This window comes from Myotis yumanensis, unplaced genomic scaffold (genome assembly GCF_028538775.1).
Source record: "Myotis yumanensis isolate MYYU_CA2020_CCGP unplaced genomic scaffold, mMyoYum1.0.hap1 SCAF_17, whole genome shotgun sequence".
In the NCBI taxonomy this organism is placed as follows: domain Eukaryota; kingdom Metazoa; phylum Chordata; class Mammalia; order Chiroptera; family Vespertilionidae; genus Myotis; species Myotis yumanensis.
In genome coordinates this window covers 16,560,161-16,584,040 of record NW_027223768.1, presented here as the reverse complement: position 1 = coordinate 16,584,040, position 23,880 = coordinate 16,560,161, and the positions used below count along the sequence as shown (strand labels likewise).

Genomic DNA, 23,880 nt, shown 5'->3' with positions numbered 1-23,880 from the left:
AGGATGACCTGTCCACGGTCACACTAAACCAGGATTCAAACAGAGGCCTGTAACCCTTTCGCTAACCTAGTGGTTCCCAAGCGTGCATCCCTGTCAGAGTCATATAGGAATTTAACAACAGTAACAAAAACAAATTACTAAGCCTCACTTCATAGCCACCACTCCATACCCACATGAAGGTCCGGGAGCCTGTTCTGTTGTTGTGGTTTTTTTCCTTTCTTTATTGATTAAGGTATTACATGTGTCCTTATTCCCCCACTGCTCGGGCCCTCACCCCCTGGGTGTCCACTGGTTATGCTCATATGCATGCAGACAAGCCCTTTGATTGATCTCTCCCCGGAACCCCCACTCTCCCCTACCTTCCTTAGGCCTCCCACGTGGCCAGTCAGAGGGACTGCCCGAGGCTCCCAGGCCCCGTAACTGCAGAGCCTCCTCCATCACAGCTTGTTTCCTCACAACCTCAGCAGCTACGGCCGTCCTACTTTCGATTTCCCCTGCACGTTAAACTCACTTACTGTAAACAAAAAAGATATCACATAAATAATATTCTAGCTCTTCAAATCAGTTACAGAAGCAGGAGACATAGAACCATTTCAAGTACCTTAAATGCACGAGAAACAAGAGGGAAGATGTTTCAGGAAGAGAGAATTAGAACTATTATCTAACTTGCAGCAAAGGCACTGACAAACGTAAGTCAGGCTCCTCTGAGCCTTCCCATGACTAGCCTGCGACCTTGGGCTGTCCCCCATGCTGGGCCTGCATCGTCCAGTGCCAGCAGGAATCCTGCCGTCCCTTTGGAAAGAATCTCTCCCCCTCGCTATCTGAGCACCTGGTCTGTGTTCAGCAAGAATCTTGTCAAGTCAGTTCAGCAAAAATCACCCGCCCCGATGTTTCATCTACTAATTCTGACGTCCACTTGCTCCCTGACTCTGAGCCTCGCCTGTCTGTGCGGAATTCAGAACTGAGCCAGCTGCACCCTGAGGTCTCCTTCTCCTATCGTGGCAGTTCCTGAGTAAAATCTGCATTTACCACTTTAACTACTGTGTAGCTCTGGTTTTTCTTTAACATCAAAATCTAAACTCATCTAAAAGCAATAAGCAAAGATACATTAAAAAGTGTGTTCTTATTGCCCTGGCTGGTGCTGCTAAGTGGTTAGAGCATCAGCCCATGCACCAAAGGGTCATGAGTTTGATTCCTGGTCAAGGGCACACACTTGGGTTGCAGGTTCAATCCCCAGCCCCAGTCAGGAAAGCGACCAACTCTCACATCGATGCTTCTTTTCTCTCTCTCCTCTTCCCTCCCTTCCACTCTCTCTAAAAATCAATGGGGATGCCCTGGCTGGCTTGGCTCAGTGGATAGAGCGTCAGCCTGCGGACTAAAGGGTCCCGGGTTCGATTCCGGCCAAGGGCACATGCCTGGATTGCGGGCTCGATCCCCAGTAGGGGGTGTGCAGGAGGCAGCCGATCAATGATTCTCTCGTCATTGATGTTTCTATCTCTCTCTCCTTCTCTCTTCCTCTCTGAAATAAATAAAGAAATATTTTTTTAAAAAATAAAATAAAATAAAAATAAATAAAAATCAATGGGGAAAAATATCCTTGGGTGAAGACTATTAAAAAAAATTTTGTTATGCCAACATTTAAACATAGTATAAATGGGGGGAGGAAAAAGTTTTAAAAAGAGTCTGAACCCAATCCTCAGCAGTTGCTCAAAGATGTGACAACGAGGACATTCTTGCCTGGTGGGGTGGGGCCATGAAGAAGAAGAGACGCCGCAGTAGTATCGACAGATTGGTGAGCTGATGGCATTCTCCAGGGCAGGACTTTATCTGGGAAAAGACAGGAGATTGACTGGCCTAAAATCTTATCTTTTATAAGCTTTTATATGCCAGGTGTTAACAGTAGCTCTTTCTGGGAGATAAGATTATAGGTAATTTTAATTTTTTTTCCCATGAATGCAGATTACTTTTATACTGAAAGAAGTATTTTGATGTTATATTTAAAACACCACTTTGCAATCTTGGTTTCAACTTATCATTTGATGACAACCTCCTAACTCAAAAACAATTCATGGAATGTTTTCAGATCTAAACACAACAGTGCAGAGGTGGGTATAATTCTGTAAGATGGAACCATAATTAAAAGATTTATAAACTCAATTTTCTGGAAATCAATTCCTTGCATAATATACTAAGGCCAGGGGTAAAATAAATAAATAAATAACGAATAGGTCACGACCATCTCAATAGAATGTATCAAACATCTCAGAATTAAAAGTAAAAAAGGTCAATGTGAAAAGATTAAATCATCACTAAATCATTCTTTCTTTGTACCCACCCACAAAGCATTACTTCTTTTCCCAAAAGGCATTAATCACTATCACATTTAGTCCCTCTTGACTAAATGAGATACAACAATTCAAGAGTTAGCTTGTCTAAGTCATATTAGAGAGAGGGAGAGAGAGAACTCTTGGTCATCAACATTAAACTCTTCTCTCCTGATTTTCTATTTTGCATTCAATTTTAAATTAATTCTCAACCTAGTCTTTATTTCTCAGAACAATTAAGGGAACTCAATAAAATTTTGAAAATATGAGACAATTTCCCCAGTTTTACACTGTTTCTAGTCTATGTCTCTCAACAGCATCAACAAACTGTCAAAATAATTTAGCTGCCATGTATTTCTCCGTTCAATATTCACTTTCTTTAGATTAGCATATCTCCAAAGGAACTTCATGGGCAGTGGTTGCATTAGGCCTGCAATTCTACTCACCAGGTGAGCCACTATGGTGACATGGTGCGCACAGAGCTCAGCAGTCCCATATCTGCAATGTACATAAAGGAGGGAGTCTTTATACAATTACCGAGAAAAGCAAGGAGACGAACTTCCATACAGCACCAACTGTTCTAAACCGGTTATTCCCAGGATCAAGGAATATCACGACATTCAAAGCCACCTAGGCACTAGTCGTCTATGACTTCAAACATAGAAAGGAGAGAGGAACCCAGTTCCTAACTGAGTGCTGTGATAAGAAACCAGAATTACTGAGACAGAACTTTTCTATAAACGTACAAATCGAAAATAATTTACTGTCGGTCACGACTATAAACCAACCCAAAAACAAAGCAGCATGCTGTACCGAGCAAGGAAGCACCAGGCGTCCATGGCCAACAACGAGGAGATCATGTTAGCACTGAGCACTGCACTCAGCAGAGCGGCATCCTGAGGAGAAACACAGTCCAGGGTAAGTCACCACTCATGTTACACTTCTCACATGAAACAAAACCCTCACAACACACACAGCAACAGATCTCAAGGGAGAGGCTCTTTTTCCTAGAATCTGAAGGAGCCCATGCTGTCTGCCCGTCTTCAGCACCTGTCATATCGAACATTGTGCTGGGCTACAGGGATTCAAACTGGTTTTAATCGTGGTAACTCGATCTCTGGGATCCACCAGAATTCTCTGAGTAGCTAAAATCATTAAAACAACATAGTAACATATAAGCCTATACTTTTGTTTCTGCCTTTAACCATCCATATACAGTATTAAATATGGCTGAACTACCCACTGTATAATATCTTAAATGATACGGATACTTAATTTCTAAAAAATTTTCCCAAGAATTTCAACATCTTTTCTAATCTAATTCCACTTAAAAAAAATCTTTATCATACCAAAGATCTACAGGAGACTTAGTGCTGCATACGACTCTTTATACTTCTTTTCTTTATGAAACTGAGGCAGATTAAATCCACCTTGCAGCCGAAACCGGTTTGGCTCAGTGGATAGAGCGTCGGCCTGCGGACTGAAAGGTCCCAGGTTCGATTCCGGTCGGGGGCATGTACCTTGGTTGTGGGCATATCCCCAGTGGGAGATGTGCAGGAGGCGGCTGATCGATGTTTCTCTCTCATCGATGTTTCTAACTCTCTATATCTCTCCCTTCCTCTCTGTAAAAAATCAATAAAATATATTTAAAAAAAAAAAAAAATCCACCTTGCAGTCTCTCTATACCTTCCCACCCAAAAATGTTTCCTCAAATGTTTTAGGATACTACATCTGAATACTGTTGGGCTCTAGGATTACATTTTCTAGGACACAACTGAGTTAAAGAATAAAATGTGTAAGCTGAGAAAACAACAGTCAATAAGAACATACATTAATTATTCCCACTTTTTTCTGTATATAAATCACAGTTTCAGTGAAACAAAAAATGCAAAAGAGCAACCTTGGCTTAGCCAACAAGTAACACACTTACCAGTTCTGGAAACAGCGAGGGATGAAAGGCAGTAATGAATGCACACAGATGAACACAGACATGCTGATACAAGGGGACGGCAACCTCCACGTGTCCTTTACCCTTCACTCCCTGTAAATGGACAGGTAGAGAGAGTTCACCAGAACACTGCTCAAAACTGCAGAAAATGGCTTTGAGTAGAGATACCCTGCAGGGAAATTGAGAATATGGAACCCAACATTATTACCATTTAATAATTAGTAGGTATAATAATATAACATATCATGGGTTGTTTTAGCAAAGCAAAATGCCTCAGGTATACAGTTCCAATGTGTGAACATGTACAATAAAAACAAAACACAGTCACTGTTAGAGAAAGTCCTTAAAGGGTAAGAATTTGCCTGGACATTTTGTATCACTGACTTACGTGTTTATCACATAACTAAACTATTCAAAGACAAAAGTCATGAAGAAACTTTATTTTTAAATAGCTAGATAGCATATATAAACTAGAATATTACTGTTCAGACAGGGAGAGGGCATTTTATGATTGAAATGGTTTAGGAAATCTTCGTAGAGGACTTAAATAACAAATTAAAAATACAAAAAGATATAAATAAGTAAAGACAACAAAAGCATGAGTACAAGGTAAACATGAATAACAAACAGGTCTGACAGAAAACAAGCAAAAGGATGAAGAGCAAAAGTAGAAATTGGCAACAGAATGGGATGACCTTCCAACCCAAAGCTGAGAAGTCTGACACATCAGCTTTAGTTTTGAGCATGGAATTTTGGGTTTGAAAACAGGGAGCTCAGAGCTGGGGTTTAGGAAGACTGACGAGGCAGCGGTACAAAGAATGGACTAAAATCGGGTGAAAAATCCAAGAACAGCAATAATCCAAGGGAGGAGGATGGATACAAGTGAAAATTCCCAAGAGGTAATGTACAGTGTCCAGGAGTCTCTTCATCAGAGCTCATTGGCATGTTACTAATTACATCGCACCCATTACACTCAATGTTCATAACACTACTAGGCAATACCTTCTAAAACACTGAACAAAATTAAAATAGCTTTAGTATCTATAGATTCATATATTTTATATGTGTATTTTTATAACGTAGCAACATATGAATGAGGTCTACAGTAATTATTAACTAGAATATCTGACACAACAAAAAACATAATTTCAAGATCTTTCCACGTGAGAGGGCATGCTAAACCCTCGTAACATGACAGGGTCGAAACAGCACATCTGCTACCTGGACGCAGCTCCTGAGACCCGGCTCTCGGTGCACCACAGGGTCTGCACGTCCAGGGGCTGAGAGGGCAGCTTATCCATGATGACAACCAGCAGGAGACACTGCGGGAACTGTAGTTCGCATGGCAGCTCTTATAAGCAATAAAAACACATTCATCGTGTTACAACAAATTGGTAAAAACATATTCATTCTACATCTTTTCAGCAGAAACCTGATGTGATATGTAAAGAAATTAGAGGCATAATTTCTTTAAATGAGAAATATGTTCCAAGAAGAAAAAAGAGAAATTTTAAATAAAAAGTTTGAAACTTAAAAAGATGATTACATAAGGGACGAGAAGGCTGTCTCTAACATGTCATCTATTTAATAAAAGCCCAGCAACCATATTGGCAGAACTAGAATGACCACTCAACCAGTCATTATGAGGTGCACTGACCACCTCTCGGTCCTTTTCCCCGGCCAGAAGGCTCCGATCGCCAATGGTGATCGGGGACCCAGGGTGGGTGGCGGGGGATGCGGGCGGTGCCAGGCCAAGGCTCCCGCGCCGCCGGTGGCCCCACACACAGAGGGCAACCCTCAGTGATCAGGCAGGAACAGCTGACTTCTCGGTCCCTCCCCCGGCCATCAGGCTCCCATCGCCCGATGGGGAACCAAGGTGGGTGGCGGCGGGGGGCGGGGCCGGCTGCCAGCAGCTGGGGAAGATGGCCCTGACGGCAGGATAGGTCTAGGGACCATACCCACACACAATTTCATGCGCCGGGCCTCTAGTAATTAATAAGAGCCGTTTTAACATTAATTCTGTTTTGAAGCTTTACCTAATTTACTGTCCAAAACCACATTCATGAAAGGCTGGAAGGTGAGAAGCTGAGTGATGAGTGGATCCAGGGTAATTAGGAAAGTGCCCGCTATCTCCTCCTGCTGGGCTTGAGAAATCCCAGCAGCATACAGGCTGGGAGGAAACTTGCTGGAAAGGGAGGGAAACAGGTATTAACAGCTACCTTCTAATTTCAGGAAAAGGTAAATACTGCAAACTGATGTTCTATCAGTGAAAATATATAAAAAATAAGTAGCATGCGTTTTATTAAACAAAATTCAGACTACGGAAATGACACCATAACTATGAAGAACCTCAGAACTAAATAACAAGGCTTTAACAAGAAATTTAGAATCTTAGTGAAATCTTTGAATTGTTTTCATTTTAATACCCATTTTGACAATGATGTCTTTTAAAAATACTGCAAAAATATAAATTTAAATAACTAGTAAAAACATTATATGTAAAAAGATTTCTGATAAATTCTGGCATAACCACTTCTATTAAACATTGTTTTAAAATAGATGGAATGCTGAATATACTATGAATTAATGCTCAGTTTCTCAGGAGCAAGAGCTTAAAATAACTGGATGAAAATATGTATTCAGTATTTTTTGCCACATTATTTTAATTGTGGCACACTTAAAATGTGGGAACGCCCTGTCCTGCAGGGGATAAATAACATTTAAAGGGTGCACTTAAGCCCTGGTTGGGTGGCTGGAACGTTGGTTGGAACGTTGTCCCATACGCCAAAAGGTTACGAGTTTGATTTCCACTCAGGGCACATATGGAAGGCAACTGATTGATGTTCTCTCTCTCATCAATGTATCTGTCTGTCTGTCTCTCTTCTCCTCTAAAATCAATAAGCATATCCTCGGTGAGGATTAAAAAAAATAAAAGGATGGGCTTAAGATAACATCGGGGTCTCTGTCCTATGATGGAAAAAGCACCCGTCTGTCAGTGACTTCGGATCATTCATTTGACCTCCCTGAGCCTCTCAGTTTCTTCACTTGTGACACTGATCTGCAGTTGTGAGGATTAAATTATAAATAAGGTGAAAGACAGATATAAATAAAAGGTAATGAAACTCCATAGACATGAACTACAGCTACTGAGCATCAAAGTGTTTGCATTTCAATCAAATAATGTATTTTCAATTTATTTATTTGACAATTCTTTACTAAATGCCTATGGATACATGCCACACACTGTTACAGGATATAGCAGTAAACAAAATACACAAAATCACTGCCTTTATGGAGGGTCCATTCTAATGAAGGGAGGCAGTTAACCAACAAGGGAGCAAGCAAGTTCATAGCCTAGCAGGGGGAGTAAGTGCTATGAAGAGAACACAAGGTATGGTGGACAGGAAGCTCTATTGAATTCTATTTAAATATTGAGTCATTTGAGGGTCTGCAGAGAAGTCAAATGATCTAATTTATGTTTTGTCACTCGCTCTGGCTACTGTACGGAGAACAGCCTAGAGCAGCGGTTCTCAACCTGTGGGTCGCGACCCCTTTGGGAGTCGAACGACCCTTTCACAGGAGTCGCCTAAGACCATCAGAAAACACATATATAATTACATATTGTTTTTGCGATTAATCACTATGCTTTAATTATGTTCAATTTGTAACAATGAAAATACATCCTGCATATCAGATATTTACATTACGATTCGTATCAGTAGCAAAATTACAGTTATGAAGTAGCAACGAAAATAATTTTATGGTTGGGGGTCACCACAACATGAAGAACTGTATTAAAGGGTTGCGGCATTAGGAAGGTTGAGAACCACTGGCCTAGAGTGAGATGAGGGTGGAAGCAGATAGTGGGCTGGATGCTCCTTTCCAAAAATCCAGGCAAGAAAATAGTGGACAGGACTGGATGGTGAGTTAAGGTGGGAGAAGTGGTTGCATTCTGTATACACATAGTGAATATATGTACTTATACTAAAGATGAAAATAAGAGAGTTTTGCAAATTAGCCACATGGAGGGTTTTGAGAACAAAGTTAAAGGTGACGGCAAGGATTTGGGGTCAGATCAATGTAAAAAAGGAAGCTGCTATTTAAACTAAAATGAGGAAGCCACAGAGGGGCAGACTTGGGGGAGATGGAGGGAAGGTGAATGAAATGGGTGGGAAACAAGAGTTTAGTTTGGGTCAGTTTAAGTGCAGTTACATTAAAGGGAGATATGAATTTAGTCTTGAGACCAAATGACCACAGAGAAGGGGCCTGAGGACTGGGGAAACCCAACCTAACGAAGCTGGGGAGAAGAGGACCCTGCTGAGGAAGAGCAGCCAGTGAGATCAGCAGAGAACCAAGGAGGAGGGGTGTCCTAGAAGTCAACAAAAGAAAGCGTTCAAAAGAAAGGGCGAAGCACTGCTGACAGGTTAGTAGGTGAGGCCTAACACTGACCACTGGATGTAGCAACATGGGAGTCACAGATGACCTGACCTTGACAAGAGTTGTTTTGGTGAAGTGGTGGAATAGAAGGTCTCACTGGAAGAGGATTAAGAAAGGACAGTTGACCTTTGAACAATGCAGGGGTTAGGGGCACAAATTCCCTGCACTGTCAGAAGTCTGTGTATAACTTCTAACTCCCCAGAAACTTTACTAATAGTAAAGCTGCTGCTGACTGGAAGTATTACTGATAATATGAACAGTCAATTAACAAATATTTTGTATGCTATATGTATTACATACTATATTCTTATAATAAAGCTAGAGAAAATATTAAGAAAATCATGAGAAATTACATTTACAGTATTTATTGAAAAAAATCCACATATAAGTAAGTGTACCTGTGCAGTTCAAACCTATGTTGTATAAGGGTCAGCTGCAGACATAGTGGTGTAGGCAAAGCTTTCTAGTTTTGTTGTAAACATTTTACGAGGAAGAGAAATGGGAAGGAATTTGGTGGATACAGAGTTGAGAGAGTTTGTTTGTTCTGTATTATTCTTAAGGTGGAAAAAATAACAGCATGTTGGTACATTCATGGGAATGATACAACAGGGAGGGAAGGCTGATGATGTGAGGGGAAGGGGATAATTGCTAGAGTGAGGTCCCTGAGCATGTGAGAGGATGGAATTCAATGAACAAATGGGGGGGGGGGGGGGGCTCAGAGTTCATCCACGGGAACAAGGGCCTAAATCTCCGGGCTAAATGCAGGCAGAGTGGATGTGTTGGAGGGGGTGTATGAAGCTCTCTTCCACGTGCTTCTTTTTTCTCAGTGACGTACAAAGTGAGGACACTGACTGACGATGAGGAATAGGTTGAAGGTGCTGGAAACAGGAGTTCTGAAGGGGGAGTGGCATGAAAAAGGTTTCTAGGAGACTATATGGATCAGGCAGAGCTGAGAGGACTGGATAAGTGAGTTGACAGGTTATTTTAGTGTCAAATTAGGGGCTCTTCTGAGGTAACTGTCAATTTCAAATGTCACTTAGCCCCTATCTAACGTAATACCTTTCTGTAATTCACACAAGTGTGTGAATAATCTCTTTCTTTTTGGCCTTTGGTATTTATCAACACACTAGTTATTCACCACTTGGTATAATGTACTAGTTAAGAATAGAAAGATATGCAAAACCCACATGGAATCTATTTTTTTAAAAGCTGTTATCTCCAATTATTTTAAGCAAGCAGATAAAAATTTACTAAACATTAAGAAAAATGACTGATGTTTTCTTTGAAAATGATATATACTTAATCTTTTGCCTGGTTCAAATGGCATTGTTACATTTTAATAATTACATGGCATTCTTCTTACCTGTGTATCTGCAGATAAAGCTGGTGCAATGTACAACAAGAATCAGAGAGGAAAGGAAGAAATTCCTAAAATAAAACAACTATATTCACTCTTTATATACAATGTACCTTTCTAATACACATCTCTCACAAGGACATGCAAAAAATAAAATAATATCCTGCACAGACAATAGTGTGGTGAAGGCCTGGAGTGGGGTAAGGAGGGGAGGGCAGGGCAGGATGGAGGGGTTAATGTGGGGGGAGGGGAACATCTGTAATCCTTTCAACAATAAAGATAAATTTTTAAAAAATAAATTTGCCAAATAAACAATAATGATAATATCTTGGATGTGCCACATTAAAATAAATTCTTGCATGAGGATATAGGAGGATTAGGCTAAGCATCTAAAATTCTTTACTGTACCCTAGCTGGTTTGGCTCAGTGGATAGAACGTTAGCCTGCGGACTGAAGGGTCCTGGGTTCAATTCTGATCAAGGGCACATGTCCGGGTTGCAGGCTCAATCCATAGGAGGGGGTGTGCAGGAGGCAGCCGAGATCAATGATTCTCATCATTGATGTTTCTATCTCTCCCTCTCTCTCTCTGAAATCAATAAAAATATATTTTAAAAAATAAAAATTCTTTACTGTTAAGACTATCAGCAAAATGACAATTAGCAGCTATCACACACAGAGCACTAAGTGCTCAGCAGCCATGTTGCAAGGACTTTATGAACATCAGTTTACTTAATATCGGTGTCATTGTCCCCAGAACACAAAGCTGAAGCTAAGCTATCCAGTAATGTGATCAAGAACTCCGTTAAAAACCAGCAAGGCTGGGCTTTAGGTACAGTTGTGACTGCTCCACCCATTATGGTAGGCTATCTCTTAGAAAGTTAAGGAATTATTTCTTATTGTTATAGAACATAGAAAAACAGCTGATGCTTAAATTTTAAAAATTAAAAAAAAAAAAATCCCCTGGTAGAAAAAGTTTAAAAAATGGCATAACTAGGACTTCTAGTCAAGATGGTAGAGTAGGTAAATGCTGTGCTCTTCTCCTCCCACAACCACATCAAAATTGCAACTAAAGTAGAAATAATCATCATTGAGAACCACCTAGAGACTAGCTAAACAAGTCTCCTACAAGTAAGGATATAAAGAAGCCATGAGGAAAAAAAAAAAAAAAAGCCATGAGAAGATTGGTGGGAGGGGCAGAGGCACATCAGGCAGGTCCCACACCCCCTAACAGGAGAGAACCTGAATAAACATTTCAAATCCCAAGAGTACAGATGACCAACAGACATATGAAAAAATAACATCACTAATCATCAGGGAAATGCAAATTAAAATGGCTATCATCAATAAATCAACAAACAAGTGTTGGCAAGAACATGTAGAAAAGGGAAACCTCGTGCACTGTTAGAATTATAAACTGATGAAGCTACTATGGAAAACAGTATGGCGGTCCCACAAAAAATTACAAATAGAACTACCAGTTGACCCAGCAATTCTACAGCTGGATATTTATCCAAAGAAACCCAATACATGAATTCAAAAAGACATAGCACCCATGTTCATTGAAGCACTATTTACAATAGCCAAAATATGGAAGCAGTCTAAGTATCCATCAATATACGAATGCATAAAAAACTATGATGCATATATACAACGCACTATTACTCAGCCACAAAAATGAATGAGATCTTGCCATTTGTGACAACATGGATGACTGAGGGTATTATGCTAAGTAAAATGAGTCAGAAAAAGACAAATACCATATGCATTCACTTATATATGGAATAAAAATAAAATAAAAGAACATACAAAATAGAAAGAAACTCATAGATACCAAGAACATTTTGATGATTGTCAGATGGGAGCGAAGTTGGCGACTGGCACTTATAAAAGTCGTCTTGGGGATTCAAAGCATAGCATACTAGCAAAGTATAACTAGTATGGCAGCAGATGGGGGCTAGACTTACCAGGGTGATCACTTCATAAGTTACATAAATGTCTAATCACTATGTTTTATCTCTAATCTCTGTTTTTTTTAATCACTAATATCTACTACTAATGATATTTCTTTAACTGGCTGCCATAAGCACTCCCTGCTCATCTCTCCAAATAAATAATCTCCTTGGACGACTACTCTATTCTATCCACATATCTTCAACTATCACTGCTCTCCTGATGACTCCCAAATATGTAGGTCTTCTTAAAATTATCATACAGTTTTAAAGATATGAACATTTAAACTCTAAAAACCTAATTTAGAAATATGATAGAATATAAAAACCACATTTGAAGACAGATTTTCTGAAAATTGATTTGAGATTACAGAAATAATTTTATTCATGTTTATATTAAATAATTGTTCAGATCATTGAAGAACAATGATGGCAGCCACTTAAATAATTTCACAGGTGCTCAATATTTTACAATTAACAATACTAAACAAACAAAAACCCAAAAAATATACTCTTGACAAAACAAACTTCAAAAGATTGCTCTTGACAGGAATGATAAAAATATGCTACCTTATAATTTATTTTAAAAAAATAAGCCTTACCTTAGTGTAGTGTAGAAGAGAGTTGGCAAGGAAACGACACAATTTGAGTATTTTCTGAAATAACCTGTTGTCAGCAGTATCCTGTTTCAAAAAAGAAAATAAGAAAGCATATAAATAAGAATAGAATATGGAATTAGCTTAACTTGTAAATGAGATCATTTTTTCTGAAAAGCCTATGCTAAAAAGTCTAATACAATATTCTCATTTTGAAAATGAATTCAAGACTTAATAGAGAATGAGTATCTTGTCAATTTTAGCGGCTATTATGGAATGAACAACGTCCCCCAAAATGATATGCTGAAATCCTAACAGAGAATATAATTTTATTTGGAAATACAGTCATTGCAGATGTAATTAGTTAAGATGAGGTGATACAGGAATAGGATGTGCCCTTAATCCAGCTGACTGGGTCCTCTATAAAGATGTGAAGACACACAAAGACACCACCATGGGGAGGCAGAGATCAGTGTTACATGGAAAGCCAGCCACACCAGAAGCTAAGTGACAGGCACAGAGCACACTCTGCCCATGCCTTTGAGAGAACAAGGCCCTGCTGACACATTTCAGACTTCCATCCTCTAGAACTGAAAGAGAATAAAAGTTGTTTTTATTTAAGCCACCTAGTTTGTGGTAATTTGCTACTGCAGCCTAGGAAACAAATACAGGGACTGATACATCAATAATCCCTCCATTAATAGCACACAACAAATTAACTCTAGTGTTTTTAGCTAGACATTTTTTAAAACACTACCTGGAAAACTTTAATAGTTTGATTCTTGAATAAAGATCAATAGTGAACACGAGAGGGTGCTGCTGATCAGAATTTAGAGTAAAGAACACAGAAACTCTACAGACCATGGCAACGCTCCATTTTAGCCAATGGATAGTGCAAGGATAGTCAATATCAACCCCAAATGTTCACAAATAAGGAAAAACATGAAAATATGCTTGGACATTAGGAGAATTTACAATTTAAATTCCCTGATTTTCACCTGCAGACAACTGATATGAGCTGAACGTGTATAATTTAGTACAAACAGCCACCTGGCCAGGCACCCTCTGGTCTTCTCTTTTCTCTTCCACTATAGACTATCCTGTTGCATGGGCTTTCCATGTTTCACTCCTGTCCAGGAGCCTCCGTCTAACCTTACTCTCCAAGCACTAGCTGTGGGTGCTGTGGTGTCAGGATAAGCAAAAGAAACTGGGTAAAGAGGAGGTGGGGCTGAGGATACAGATGTACGTGATAGAGGTGGCAGTGAACCTTCATACCATGACACAGGACGCCCAACCAAATGCCTATCCATTCAATAAGGTTAGGGGAAACCAGAAAGTGTACACGAATGAAGTGGGGGTGGAATAAATAAAAGGGAAAAGAAAGAAGAGATGTAAGGGCGGGCGGTGGGGGGGCTGGGGAGGAGATAAGAGAAAAAAAAAGAGCCCTAGCCAGTTTTGCTCAGTGGATAGAGCATCAGCCTGCAGACTGAAGGGTCCCGGGTTCAATTCCAGCCAAGGGTACATGTCGGGGTTGCAGGCTTGGTCCCCAGTTGGGGACATGCAGGAGACAGCCAATCAGTGATTCTCTCTCATCATTGATGTTTCAATCTCTCTCTCCCTCTCCCTTCCTCTCTGAAATCAATTTAAAAAAATACTTAAATCTAAAAAAATAAAAAGAGGAAAAGAAGAGACGAGGGAAAAGGTCAGTCCCTTCCTAAGCTACCTCTCACCTCCTTAGCAACTCCAGAACTCCTTTCCACACTTCCATCCTCTGCTAGCATCTGTCTTCCCAGATCATCCCTGCCCCAGCAGTTGCTACCAGTATTTAGGGACTAGATGAATCCTTATGCCTCCTTCCCCATAGGTACTTGGCAGGGAAGAGTATAGGTACAAAGAATCCCCTATGACAGCTTGTAGTGCTACAGCTAGAGGAGCATGTTCCTGTTACTCTAGGAAGAAATATTTAATTCATTTTTCCATTGAAATATGTAACTGTTAGGCCCTGAGTACTATTAATCCTTTAATTTAGGGCTTTATGGGTTAAATAAAATTTAAAGGGCTAATCTGAGAATAAAAGGCACTAGGTATAACATTGTCATAGGAAAAGGAACTACAATTACCAGTAAGCTTAGGGTGAGCAAATTTTTAGAATATAATGGTTCATAAATGGGATACCAATTCAACACTACAACTTTTGAAATAAAAATAAATTCAAGCGTCTATCAATTTTAAAACACACACACACACACACACACACACACACACACACACAAACACGAGTTGTATATTGCCTTACTGCAGGCTGCATGGGATTGGTGAAGAAAAGGCTAGGTGTGGCTCTATCAAGGGAATCTTAAATAAATATAGGACTAAAGAATTAGACTTTTGTTTTAGGGTACAAAAGAATGAAAGAATGGTGAAGAGAATGACCAACCAAAAAGTAAGTAAAGTAGAGAAGAATGAGAGCAGACAGGAGCCTAATGCAATGTTCTGGGTGAAAAGTGATTATGAGCTATAATTTCATCTAATAAACTGAAAAATAAACAAACCCAAATGAAACAAATTAAAACCCTCAGAAGTAAAGTGATCCATAGATTCAAACTCGATTCAGTAACTGCCAAAGGAAGTAAGAGCCACCATCTAAGTGCTGTGGGAGCATACGTACCTGTGCCGTTGACTGGGCCATCTGCTCTGCTAACTGTAAACAAGACTGGAAGGAGCACAGAATGTCTTCACACAAGCTGGTGATGATTTCTTTGTGTCTCAGCTGACTCTTTATAACAGACTGGTGCTTAAGGCTCTGCCTAAATGAGTAAAAAGAGCAGTCACCATGAGTAACTTAGGACCATGAAAATATGATGAAGGAATATGTAAAAAATCAATGCACACATATGAGACATGACATAATTAAGATGTGCCAACTTTATCTATTAAGCAGTTATGTCAATTTAAGTTACTATGTATTTATTTCTGCATGTAAAATATTAATTGAAGTCTTACTCTGTGCCAGTCACTCTGCTGGGCTCTGGGGATACAAAGGTGAATAAAGACACAACCTCTGCCCTGTCTGCACAGAGCGTGTGAGCCAGCCCGAGGGAGACCATTAATAATTAACTATCGCCAAAACCGGTTTGGCTCAGTGGATAGAGCGTCGGCCTGCGGACTGAAGGGTCCCGGGTTCGATTCCGGTCAAGGGCATGTACCTGGGTTGCAGGCACATCCCCAGTGGGAGATGTGCAGGAGGCAGCTGATTGATGTTTCTCTCTCATCGATGTTTCTAACTCTCTATCTCTCTCCCTTCCTCTCTGTGAAAAATCAAAAAAATATATAAAATAATAATAATAATAATAATAATTAACTATGGCTGTGATCACTGTGAAGAAGGAAAAGGCCAGTGTGCTACTACAGAGAGGTCTATTCTAACTTCTTAGGATGAGCAAATCAAAGAATGCTACCATGAAGACATAGTACCTAAGCTGAGAAATGAACAATAAGCAGGGGTTAGCAAGGTGTAGAGAACAAGGAGGAGCATCCCAGCAGAGGAAGAAGCCATGACAAGGTTCCAGGACAGGGGAGTCCAGTACGTTTGAGGAACTAAGAGCAGAGAGAGAGAGCAGCAGAGACGGGCTGGTGAAGAAGGCAGAGCCCAGAGAGGATTAGGTAGTTACTCTTAGTAAAATGGGGAGTGTTCTGATTACATTTGTAAGAGATCAGTCTGAATTCTGGGTAGAAAGTGAATTGGAAGGGATTAAGAGTGGAAGTTATTTGATAATGGTGATGATGATGATACAGCTAATTCATTGAGCACTATGTGCCATGCACCCATTCTAACCATTTCACCCTTATAAACTCAACTCTGTTACACCCACCAAAAAAGTGCCACTGTTACTACTCCTATTGTCAGATAAGCAAACTAAGGTTCAGAGAAGTTAACCAAATTGCCCAAAAGTCCAGGAGGAGTAAGTTATTTCATAATAGACTCAAGCAAAATACAGCATGGCTCTGAGCTAACACTTCTGACCTCTGCTGTTACTTGGTAAATTAATGACCTGGTGGTACAAAAGCACCTAAGACCTGAAAGTACTACAATGTCCTTTAATACCAAGTATTACGCATGTGTGTAAAGTAGAGGTTCTTAACCATTTTTACATCTCAACTGTATCTCATCCGGCACCTAAGAAACTGAAGAACACTGTGGGCACTCTCCCTATAACCCTTTGTAATGCTCTACTTAAAAATCACTTTATAAATGGAATTCAAGTTGAACAACTCAAAAGCCTATAATGAAGGGATTATATATTCAGCTCTAATTATAATTACTAATTTATCTCAGCCTGAAAATAGGATACTTAATAGTCTATTAAACAATAGTAGCCAGAACTGGTTTGGCTCAGTGGATAGAGCGTCGGCCTGCGGACTGAAAGGTCCCAGGTTCGATTCCGGTCAAGGGCATGTGCCTGGGTTGCGGGCACATCCCCAGTAGGAGATGTGCAGGAGGCAGCTGGTCGATGTTTCTCTCTCATCGATGTTTCTAACTCTCTATCTCTCTCCCTTCCTCTCTGTAAAAAATCAATAAAATATATTTTTAAAAAATAAAAATAAAAAAATAAAAAATAATAAACAATAGTAACAGCAGGCAAGTGGTTAAGGTTTAGTCTGACCATGGTCCATTATTTCAGAATTACTAGCTAACTGGGAAGAATTTTTTTTTTTTTTAATTGTAGAGGCAGCAGGGTTAAGTCCAATTTGGTTTGGGAGCTATATGTAGGATTATCTGGATTACCAGACAGCAGGGTCAGTGAACATTATATACACCTACAGGAACTCTTTTAAATGCAATCTGATATGAATAATAAGATTTAGGATACGGAAAATCACAAAAAATAAAAACAAAATAACTTACTTAATTATAAATTTCCAAGTATTTGCATGAAATGCATGGTCCATACTGGAAATAACAGAGCAGATGTCCAACAATGAATGAATAACTACAAAGAAAAATAACAGAACTCTTAAAACATTCAAATGTCATGAGTATCGTCTACATTTAAAATTATTTACTGAACAATTTGACATTTGTTAAAATAGGTAATGCAGTTTGCAAAAATTGTGTCAAAATAATTACTGAAAACAAGAGGCCCGGTGCACGGAATTCGTGCGCGGGTACGGTCCCTAGGCCTAGCCTGCGATCAGGGCCATCTTCCCTGGCTGCAGGAAGCCGGCCCCACCCCCCCCGCCACCACCAACCCCCAGTTCCCGTTCGCCATTGGACCATTGGAGCCTGCCGGCTGGGGGAGACATCAGCCGTTTCCGCCTGCTTGCCAGCCCCGCCTCCACTGCAGGTCGCCCTCTGTGTGTAGGGCAACCGGTGGAGCAGGGGCCTTGGCCTAGCACCGCCTGCGTCCCCCGCCACCCACCCCCCAGTTCCCCATTCACCATTGGGCGATGGGAGCTTGCCGACCAGGGAAAGGGACCGAGAGGTGGTCAGTGTGCCTTATAGTAACTGGTCGAGTGGTTGTTCTGGTTGTTATGCTGTTAGGGTCAATTTGCATATTACCCTTTTATTATATAGGATAAGTGTCACATTTTTAAGGTGGTTAGAAATTAGGGAAAATTAACTTTTGAAGTTTATACCTACCCATGACCTAAACAAAACTAAAATGTTTAATGGAATAAAGTTGTACCCTGTTATAACTGAAATATTCTATATGTATATTTCTATTCTAAAATGACAAAATGAACCTAAGGAAAGAAAACCTAACAAGAAAGAACTAATTTGCACAGTTCTCATATAAGGCCCCTACTCTGTCTGTGGCAGATTATTTATAAAAATGGCCACAATAACTTCCCTTTGTGTCCACACTCTTGGGCAATCCCCTTCCACACAGACTCTGGGCTTACAGACCTCTTTGGCCAACAGACCAATAAGTGTAAGACAAGCAGACTTGAAAAGTTCTTATGTACTGGGGGTTGCCCTCTTTTGCTGCTCTTGGAAACCCTCAGACCACATCAGCTCAGAGGCCGGCTAGCCTACTGGATGATACGCTACACATGGCTGGCTCAGTACTTCTGCCTTTTCCAATAGCCAGATGTGAGTGAGGTCACTGACCACACACACAAGTGAGCCACTCCTGCCAAGTGGAACAGAGAAAGCTATCTCAGCTGAGCCCAGCCTAAACTGCTGACTCACAGAATCATGAATAAATAAAACAGTGGTTTTTTATTTTAATCCAATGATTTTGGAGTGGTTTGTTATGGAATAAAAATTACCTAATATGCTGCACAAAACCAATTTAGTATCTTCAGACTGAATTGATGAATACAATATTTGCCTTTACTCATTAGGGTATTGCTTTCCAAACTCTGGGTCATAACTTATTAGTGAGTGAAGTCAATCCTTTAAAAATTAAACAAAATATATCACATGTAATATGGATTTTATTTCATGTATAATAAATGTGATGCACATATACACACTAACAAACATACCCATATATATAATTATATGTGCTCTGAAAAGGAATGCAAACTACATTTCATACTATGAGTTATAGTTTAAAAACTCTTTAAAGCCACTGTCTTTGAATCGGAACTACTTCAGAGGGTATAAAGTTGCATACCTTTTTTTTGTTAATCACTGTGGGGAAATTACCAATGAACATTAACTGAATATATAAATCTAATGTTAAGGCATCAAATCTGTTTTAAATTCTAAAATTTAAAAGATTAAAAATTTATCTGGTAGGATTTTTTTCGTGTAAGATATCATGAATCATTAAAACAATGGTAGGTTCAATAATTTAACTGATATACAGTGTCCAGTCGGTTCACATCATATATTGGGTAATAAGTTTCTTCACTCACCAAGTACCATATTCAAAATGTCATCGTTCTCATCAACTCCAGGGTCCATGCAGACCATATCCAGCAGTTCCATTAGCTGCTTCTGAAGAGAATAGGCCTCCTTGAAAAGAGCCTGGAGAAGGTCTGAAACGAGGTGTAAGCGCCCAGAATAGACAGATTCACTATTCTGCTCAAATAAATAAAAATGAGAGAAGAGGCAAATCAGAAAAAGCTCAAAAGCCAAATTTATTTTCACTCATACTAGCACTTGGGTTGCGGGTGAATTTCCCGCCAAAATATAAGATGGCGCGTTAAAATGCCTATATCTTTTGAAGTATGGGTTCGATTGAAATGAAATATTTGGTAATACGCAGTTACAATCGGCCCGAGTTTACACGTTTCCCGCACTCCACCGCAAATCTATATGAACCGAGTTTAAGACGGCTCCCGCGGAGTACGCGCAATTCACGCGAGCCGACTTAACTCGTTTCCCGCAACCCAAGTGCTAGCAGAGGTCATCATTAATGCTTTTCACTGAATCACATATTCACTCATTAAACAAATGTTTAGTGAACATCCATTAAATACAGTGTACTTCATGCAAGAGATGCAAGCATGTATCAAATGATATGACTTCCAAGACCCTGCAAATACAGAACTAAAAGGGAGATAAATAACAGTAGGTCAAGTGCATGACAATGTAGAACCCTATCACCAAAGAGAAGCTTTAATTAACTAACACTTTTCACTCACCCAACAAATAGCAGTATCAAAACTTCCTTGGATGCACAAATCATAGGCCAGCTTTTATACTTAAAAGCTGCCTCAGGAATACCGAGATGAACTAACAAGGGTTAATGTCCTTTCACGACACCTCATCATTAAGGAATTCATCCCCAACGCTGTAACAGAACTGGCCTGCACTCACTCCAATCCAGGAACCCTTGGGAGATGTCCGACTGCTGACATCCTAAACCGGCAGTCAGACATCCCTCTCGCAATCCAGGACCGCTGGCTCTTAACTGCTTACCTGCCTGCCTGCCTGATCACCCCTAACCACCTCTGCTTGCCAACCTGATGCCCCTAACTGCTCCCCGGCTGGCCTGATCGTCCCTAACCACCTCTGCCTGCCAGCATTATCACCCCTAACTGCCCTCCCCCGCCAGCCTAATCACCCCTAACTGCCCTCCCCTGCCAGCCTGATCGCCCCCTAACTGCTCTTCCCTGCCGGCCTGATCGCCCCTAACCACCTCTACCTCTGCCACTATGGCTTTGTCCAGAAGGACGTCCGGAAGATGTCTGGAAGATGTCCGGTCTAATTAGCATATTACCCTTTTATTAGTATAGATACTATTGTAGTCAGCCCTTTTTTTTTTTTTTTAGTCTAAAGTTTTACATATTTCTCCTTTTTCCTCAATTGACCCCCCCAACTCCAGCCATTCCCACCCCAGGCAAGCCCCCACCGCCCCAGTATCTGTGTTCATTGTTTATGCTAATATGTATGCATACAAGTTCTTTGGTTGCTCTCTAACCTCCCCTCCCCTTCCATTTGTCTCTAGATCGATCTATTCTTGTTCATCAAATTATGTTGATTATTAGAGCCCACATATGAGTGAGATCATGTGATAGTTATCTTTCTCCAACAGGCTTATTTCGCTTAGCATAATGCTCTCCAGTTCCATCCATGTTGTTGCAAATAGTAAAAGTTCCTTCTTTTTTATAGCGACATAGTATTCCATTGTGTTGCTATGAACATAGAGGTGCATATAACCTTTCTGATTGGTGTTTCCAGTTTCTTGTACTCAGCCCTTTTGCCCATGGATTCTAGGCCACTGAAAGTGTACCTGGGCCCATTTACTCACCTTACAATGTACAAAGGTACTTCTGATTACATGTAGGACTGAGGAGGGGAGACTCTGAATATTTTCTAGAATGATGGACTCCTGTGTGACACAGACATGCTGAACACATCCTGTAAGAGCTCCTAAAACCTGTACCATTGTCTGGGAATAAGGAAAGACATTTAATTCAGAATATATTTTTTGTGTATCTAAGAACTATCAGACTGAGTACTAGGGTAGAGCAGTGAACAAAATGGACACTCTGTACCTCCATTCATAGAACTTCAGTCTATCAGAATTACAAATACTGGAACATTTAGCTAACCATTGGTTAAAAAAAAAAGTTGGAATCCTAACCCATATGCTTTGAAATTACAGGTAAGGCATGCTATCTCAAGTACTTGTCTTTCTTTAAGAGTTTAGATGTTTATTCAGCACAAAAATTTTCAGAATTTATGTTTCTGTATTCATATCTTTAATTCTATAGACATAATTCCAGTACTGGGCCATCACATAAAGAATACAAGGCTAACTCATATCAGTATAAAAATCTCACACTCTTTGAGCTCTCTGTCTCTCCTTTTCTAATAAATTTGACGTACCTGTAAAATATTCCTTAGCGTGGTCTGGATTTCTAAGTTTTGGCTTGTTAGCTCTCTGGCTTGACTGGTTAACTCATACATCATATCATCAAATAATTTCACAGTCTGTAAAAACAAAGCATGTTATTACTATAAACAGAAATCACTAGAAAAGGAAAGCTATCTTTTAAAAAATGAGATTTATTTTTGCATCAGTAACACCCTTGGGATATTCTCTAGCTTAACAATTGCACCTAATTAAGTTTAGAATATATATGTTATATATACAGGGAGGGGCAAAAGTAGGTTTACAATTGCATGTGAAATAGCATTTATTCTTGTATTATTTATTATTGTACTGTTTTCCATATGGACAACTGTAAAACTACTTTTGCCCCACAGATAACATATATAGTAATTTTACAGTAGTCGCTTAAAAAAAGAAAGACTTCAGACAGAAATTGACGTATTTTCCATTTCTGTGGTTTGAATCTAATAACAATTAAAAAATAATTCATAGTTCATTTTTGGTGACGTCACAAACATAAGTGCTACTCTTTTCATAATAAAAGATGATGGTCTTAACCAATCAACATTCATATGTGCATTTATAAGGATAATTCCTGACAGAGTAATGAATTTGTGCTGAATCTCCTATTCACTTGTATTCTAACCAGTTTCCGTTTTCAACCAACTCAAAATACAGTTCCTGGGTTAGAGGCATAGTATGTCACCTCAGAACTAAGTATTTTGTCTGTGAAAAGTTAGCCACCTTAAGATCTTAATACTAAGATCTTTCTAAACTATTTAAATGACCTACCATTGCAGGAATAAGCACACCGGCAACAAGACCAGGTAATTAAAGAGGATAGTTTCCCACTGCTTCCCACAGGCCTATTGCTGCTCACCCTGTTTTCACATACACAGCAGCTGACCTTTCCTGCTGGTCAAGAACAAATCCTAACAGCAGCTGACCTTTCCTGCTGGTCAAGAACAAATCCGAAGAAGCTTTTCAGATACAGAATAACCAAGTGAATATGAGCAAAAGGAATTCTGATGGTTATCTGCCTCAAAGCTAAACTTAGAAGAACTCCATTCCAATAAGAGAATAAGTTATCGTAAATATATTTCATTTTGGCGCCAAAGTACCTTTAATTCTCTCAATCAAAAAACAAAACAAAACATGGCTTTTCAGAGAAAAAGTATATCAAACATCTAGAAAGTAATAATATAGTCTGCAAATACAATGTTTTCTGTTAGTTATTTGATTTTACCAGTATTCCAGCCTTTTTTATCCTAAGACTTCTTTAATAAACCTCGGGTCCATTTCTTCAGACAGTGCTATTTAATAATTACTAATACTAGTAAACCCTACAGAGAAGACACAACAAAGGAACTCACTACCTTTATCATCCATCCCAAATTTTCATTTAATAGCATTAAAATACAAGAGCATTTAAAACTAACTACAAATAATTTAAATTCAGTTAGTAAAGGATCCATATTACCTGAAAATAGTTTTTAATTGCCTACTCTAACACAGGGTGGGGGAGCTTTTTTCTGCCAAGGGCCATTTGGATATTTATAACATCATTCTCGGGCCATACAAAATTATCAACTTAAAAATTAGCCTGCTATATTTGGCCAAAACATTTAATTAACTCACCCCTAATGCCCTGACAGGGCCAAACCAAATGATTTTGGAGGCCTTATGCGGCCCTCAAGCCAGGCATTGCCCACCACCATATTCTCACATGAGATCTATTTTTTACTACTTTATCTGTATGACAAATATGTTTGATATATTTTTTAAAAAGCCACAATTAAGAATGCTCTAAAACAGAGGTTAGATTTTAACAGGCTTTGTTTTGTATCCTGAGTATTGATTAATAGTACTGTACCTTTGGCAGCACTTGAGAAAAGAAAGTCTGTTCCAATGTCAGGTGGTTCATATGAGGTAAAAACATTTGTACAATGGTTTTCAGAATTTCTATAAAGCAAAAT

At 39.5% G+C, this 23,880-nt stretch overlaps 1 protein-coding gene across 2 annotated transcripts in view; it reads right to left on the bottom strand.

The window, feature by feature from the left end:
• The window catches only part of FIRRM (FIGNL1 interacting regulator of recombination and mitosis), a 40,995-nt gene that overhangs the window by 11,917 nt on the left and 5,198 nt on the right, over window positions 1-23,880 (bottom strand). Inside the window, exons 3-16 of one of the 2 annotated variants that reach the window (XM_070397024.1) lie at window positions 23,778-23,866; window positions 21,898-22,002; window positions 21,317-21,457; window positions 19,476-19,641; window positions 17,515-17,599; window positions 15,277-15,415; window positions 12,618-12,698; window positions 10,073-10,137; window positions 6,309-6,457; window positions 5,494-5,623; window positions 4,255-4,441; window positions 3,138-3,220; window positions 2,771-2,822; window positions 1,738-1,827 (exon numbers count right to left, since the gene is read on the bottom strand). In XM_070397024.1, coding sequence (XP_070253125.1) covers window positions 1,738-1,827; window positions 2,771-2,822; window positions 3,138-3,220; window positions 4,255-4,441; window positions 5,494-5,623; window positions 6,309-6,457; window positions 10,073-10,137; window positions 12,618-12,698; window positions 15,277-15,415; window positions 17,515-17,599; window positions 19,476-19,641; window positions 21,317-21,457; window positions 21,898-22,002; window positions 23,778-23,866 — 1,562 coding nt within the window. Of the gene's footprint in view, window positions 1-1,737; window positions 1,828-2,770; window positions 2,823-3,137; window positions 3,221-4,254; window positions 4,442-5,493; window positions 5,624-6,308; window positions 6,458-10,072; window positions 10,138-12,617; window positions 12,699-15,276; window positions 15,416-17,514; window positions 17,600-19,475; window positions 19,642-21,316; window positions 21,458-21,897; window positions 22,003-23,777; window positions 23,867-23,880 lie in introns of those variants that run through there. The other variant, XM_070397023.1, reaches the window with a different exon arrangement.